This window comes from Danio rerio, chromosome 15, assembly GCF_049306965.1.
Source record: "Danio rerio strain Tuebingen ecotype United States chromosome 15, GRCz12tu, whole genome shotgun sequence".
Classification (NCBI taxonomy): Eukaryota; Metazoa; Chordata; class Actinopteri; order Cypriniformes; family Danionidae; genus Danio; species Danio rerio.
In genome coordinates this window covers 50887501-50892500 of record NC_133190.1, presented here as the reverse complement: position 1 = coordinate 50892500, position 5000 = coordinate 50887501, and the positions used below count along the sequence as shown (strand labels likewise).

The following is a 5000-nucleotide window of genomic DNA, read 5'->3' as shown; positions in this document are numbered from 1 at the left end:
ATTCAATTTAGTTCAATTCAGTATAATTCAATTCAGTTCAAATCCATTCAATTCAGTTCAGTCCAATTAAATTTAGTTCAATCCAATTCAAATCTATTCAGTTCAAATAAATTCTATTCTATTCAATTTAGTTCAATTCAGTTCAATCCAATTCAGTTCAAGTCAGTTCAGTTCAAATCAGTTCAATCCAATTCAATTCAGTTCCCATCAAATCAATTCAATACAATTTAGTCCAATTCAGTTTAGTTCAATCCAATTCAATTCAAGTCAATTCAGTTCAATCCAATTCAATTCAAGTCAATTCAGTTCAGTTCAATTCAATTCAATTCAATTCAAGTCAATTCAGTTCAAATCAATTCAATTCAGTTCAATTTAATTCAGTTCAAATCAATTAAATTAAATTAAATTAAATTCAGTTCAGTTCAGTTCAGTTCAGTTCAACCCAATTTAATTCAATTAAATTTAGTTCAGTTCAGTTCAGTTCAAATCAATACAATTCAGTTAAATCCAATTCAATTCAATTCAGTTCAAATCAATTCAATTCAGTTCAATTCAATTCAGTTCAAATCAATTCAATTAAGTTCAAATCACTTCAATTCAGTTCAATTCAATTCAGTTCAATTCAATTCAATCCAATTCAGTTCAATTAAATTAAATTAAATTAAATTAAATTAAATTAAATTAAAATAAAATAAAATAAAATAAAATAAAATAAAATAAAATTAAATTAAATTAAATTAAATTAAATTAAATTAAATTAAATTAAATTAAATTAAGTTCAGTTCAGTTCTATCCAATTCAATTCAATTCAATTCAATTCAACTCAATTCAGTTCAGTTCAGTTCAAATCAATACAATTCAGTTCAATCCAATTCAATTCAACTCAGTTCAGTTCAGTTCAGTTCAATTCAATTCAGTTAGGTTTAATTCAATTTCAAAGCAGCTTTACTAAATGTGCATGTTATTAAATTACAGAAGCAGAAAAAATCACAGAAGAAATGGAAATCAGTCTCGGTCGGTCATACAGCTTTTACCCTTGTGTCAGAAACAGTTGTTCTGCTTCAGTGTCATTTTATTGGCTGGTAAAGTTGATTGGGTCATTACTGAAATGGGTCATAAAACACCAGAATCATCTGTGTTTTACTTAAAAGATTCAACTCAGCAGTGTGTGAAGGCAGAATCCAGCAGCTTTGAATGATTATACACTGTAGAAAGAGTTCAATTATTGAAGATTAGTATGTTTTGAGCTTGAATCAGTGTATTTGAGTAAACCTGTTGGAAATTAGTGCATTAGAGTAAAGCTGTTTTGGATATGTGGTTTCTTACAAAATTATCATAAAATATTAAGCTCCAATAACATGTGAAAATAGTTTGCACAGATTGCTTAAAAATTATAAATCAAAACATAATTATATTAGAGGAACGTGGAGGGTTTTAGGACCCTGATGAGCAGCACAATGAGAGTCTTCCCAGTCAATAGGGAGAGAAAGAGAGAGAGAGAGGACAGAGGAGTGTGTGTGCTGAGCGTGTGCTGTCAGTGTGTTCCTGCTGAGGACCCGAGCGCACACACACCTCTCTGAGACCGGCACCAGTGTGTGTGTGTGTGAGTGTGTGTGTGAGAGTGTGTGTGTGGAGCTTTGACACACTCGAGGGAATGACATGAACGCTCATGAGAGGAAGCGAGGAAGAGACCTGTAAGACACACCGCCTGCATGTGGACGTGTTTACACTCCACACACACTCACACACTCACACACACACACTCACACACACACACACACACACGCAGGACAGTAGGTAATAGAAGTGTGTGTGAGAGACAGACACTTCTGCAGAGTTGGGCAGAAGTGAAGACACACACACATTCTGATGCTTTTGGTTTGTGTTTCAGACGTGGACAGCAAGTGTTCCTGAGAGCGGACGACACACCTGCTGCTGTCTTACACTCCTTACAGGTACGACACACCTGTCTGTCTCTCTTTCTCTCTCTATCTCTCTCCATCTGTCTGTCTGTTGATATAGTCAGTCTGGTTATCTGTCATTTGACATTATTGGGTCTCTCATCTCATTCCATGTAGAGTACTGTCAGTATACTGGCTCTATATAGGGTTCTGTCTGTTTGCCATCTGGCTCTATACAGTGTTCTGTCTATCAACTTGATCTATATGGTGTTCTATCTATTTATCAACTTGATCTATATAGTGTTTTATCAATTTATCAGATGCACCTGGAATTTGTAATTTTTTTCCTATAGTTTTATCGTCTTGCTCTATATATATTTGTCTATTTATCATTTTGTTTTATCTGTCATTTTGCTCTATATACTGTTTAATCTTTTTATCATTTCATTATATATATTATTCTACATTCTTATATATATATATATATATATATATATATATATATATATATATATATATATATATATATTTATATATAACATCTGTTCGTCTCTGTCTCTGTCTCTCCATCTGTTAGTCTGTATATATAGTCAGTCTAGCTGGTTATCTGTCATTCAATATTATTGCGTCTATCTGTCTGCTGCTTTGTCATCTGGTTCGATATATTGTTCTATATATCTATGAGCTGGTTTTATATACTGTCTTGTGTATTTATCATTTTCTGTCTTGTGTATTTCTAAACTTTTATTGTCTTGCTCTATATGTTTTTCTATCTATTTATTTTCTTTTTGTTTTATAAATTGTTCAGTTTTTATATTGTTTTGTGAATATATATATATATATATATATATATATATATATATATATATATATATATATATATATATATATTCTGGTTATCATGATGGCATTCTGGTTATCATGAGTAAATCTGGTTATCATGATGGCATTCTATGTTATTGCTTCCATCATCTATTATCATTCTATTAATTTTTCAACTATGTGCTGTGTCATGTGGTTCTATATATTGTGCCATCTATTTATCAGCTGGCTCTATATAGCGTTCTATCTATTTATCATTTTATTCTATATACATCACCTGGTTCTATATAATGTTGGTACAGAGCATTGTCTTGCTCTATATGTTGTTTTATTTATTAATCTTTTTGTTTGACATATGGTTTTTTCCAAAAAATATTTGTTCTATATATTATGGTAAGATCTTGTGCTATATATTCTTCTTTATCTACATACTTTGGTTCTATTTAAATATCTATCTATCTATCTATCTATCTATCTATCTATCTATCTATCTATCTATCTATCTATCTATCTATCTATCTATCTATCTATCTATCTATCTATCTATCTATCTATCTATCTATCTATCATCTATCTATCTATCTATCTATCTATCTATCTATCTATCTATCTATCTATCTATCTATCTATCTATCTATCCATCCACCCATCCATCTCTATTGTTGTGTGTGAGCGCTTCAGTTTTGACTGGTTTCTCTGGATCTCGTATCTTCATGTCACTCGCTCATGCTGGAATTAGAGCTTGTTTACTTTCTTCAGAGGAGAGACCTGAGATTAATAGACAGAAAACAGATGAATGATTTACAGAGCAAGCGGGATGAATTGACGAGCATGTGCGTGCATGCGCGTGTTTATGTGTGTGCGTTTATGTGTGTGTGACCTCAGTGCAGATCCAATCATATCAGCACACTTGCTGATGTTATCTCAAAACACACACGTAGACAAATAGAGCCTCGTGCAGAATGTGTGTGAAATGAGCCTGATCGTTGTGTGTGTGTGTGTGTGTGTGCGCGCGCATGTGTGTATGTTTACGAGTAGGAAAACCAGTTTAGGCAGTGCTGCTATTTAGCCAATCAGCTTAAGTGACAGTGTAACCTGTAGAACACTAACACTCACACACACACACACACACACACACACACACACACACACACACACACACACACACACACACACCTAGCTCACGCTTCATGTTTCCATTCCTCCAGGAGTTTATGAGGTAAATCCTTCAAATCATGAAATAACCCTGAAGAATCCCTTATAAGGACCCTGAGTGAGAGAGAGAGATACTGAAGATCCTTACGTGTGTGTGTGTGTGTATGTGTGTGTGTGTGTGTGTGTGTGTGTGTGTGTGTGTGTGTGTGTGTGTGTGTTAGTGAGGGAGTGAATTATTTCCATTCATTCTCTGATCTGTTCGTACGGTGTCACGTTACAGTATGGTTGCATATAAAACATAAAGCAATGCTTTTGTTATTATAAACCATATATATATATATATATATATATATATATATATATATATATATATATATATATATATATATATATATATATATATATATATATATATATTCATTTGTTTTACATTTTGTCCTTAATAGATCAGTTTGATCTATATATTATTTTACATATAAATATAGTCATTTGTTTTCGTTTGTTTACAGTCATATGTTATCCTATATACATCAAGTTGTTTTATATATTGCTTTACAGAAACAGTCCTTTGTTTTATATGTTGTCCTATATACATCAGCTTGTTTTATATATTGCTTTACGGAAACAGTCCTTTGTTTTATTTGTTGTTCTATATACATCAGCTAGTTCTATATATTTTTTACATATAAAAAAGTATTCTATTTTATATGTTGTCCTATATAGATCAGTTTGATCTATATATTGTTTTACATATAATATAGTAATTTTGATATGTTGTCACTTGTTCTATATGTTGTCCTATATACATCCGCTAGTTCTATATATTGTTTACATATAATATAGTAATTTTGATATATTGTCCCATATAGATCAGTTTGAGCTATATATTGTTTTACGTATAAATATAGTCAGTTGTTTTATATGTTGTTCTGTATCCATCAGCTTGTTCTAAATATTGTTTTACATATAGTAATTTGTTTTATATGTTGTCCTATAAAGATTAGTTTAATCTGTATATATTTTTTACATATAAACAGTCATTTGTTTTATATGTTGTCCTATATACATCAGCTAGTACTATATAGTGTTTTACATATTTAGTCATTTTTTTAGATGTTGTCC

The 5000-nt window shown here is 31.3% G+C and overlaps 1 protein-coding gene across 6 annotated transcripts in view; it reads left to right on the top strand.

Moving 5' to 3' along the window:
* Window positions 1-5000, top strand: part of pde2a (phosphodiesterase 2A) — a 257971-nt gene that overhangs the window by 84847 nt on the left and 168124 nt on the right. For 4 of the 6 annotated variants that reach the window (XM_073924136.1, XM_073924140.1, XM_073924138.1 and 1 more), the window contains exon 2: window positions 1892-1955. In XM_073924136.1, the coding sequence (XP_073780237.1) occupies window positions 1892-1955 (64 nt within the window). Of the gene's footprint in view, window positions 1-1505; window positions 1695-1891; window positions 1956-5000 lie in introns of those variants that run through there. The other 2 variants (XM_073924137.1, XM_073924139.1) reach the window with 1 other exon arrangement.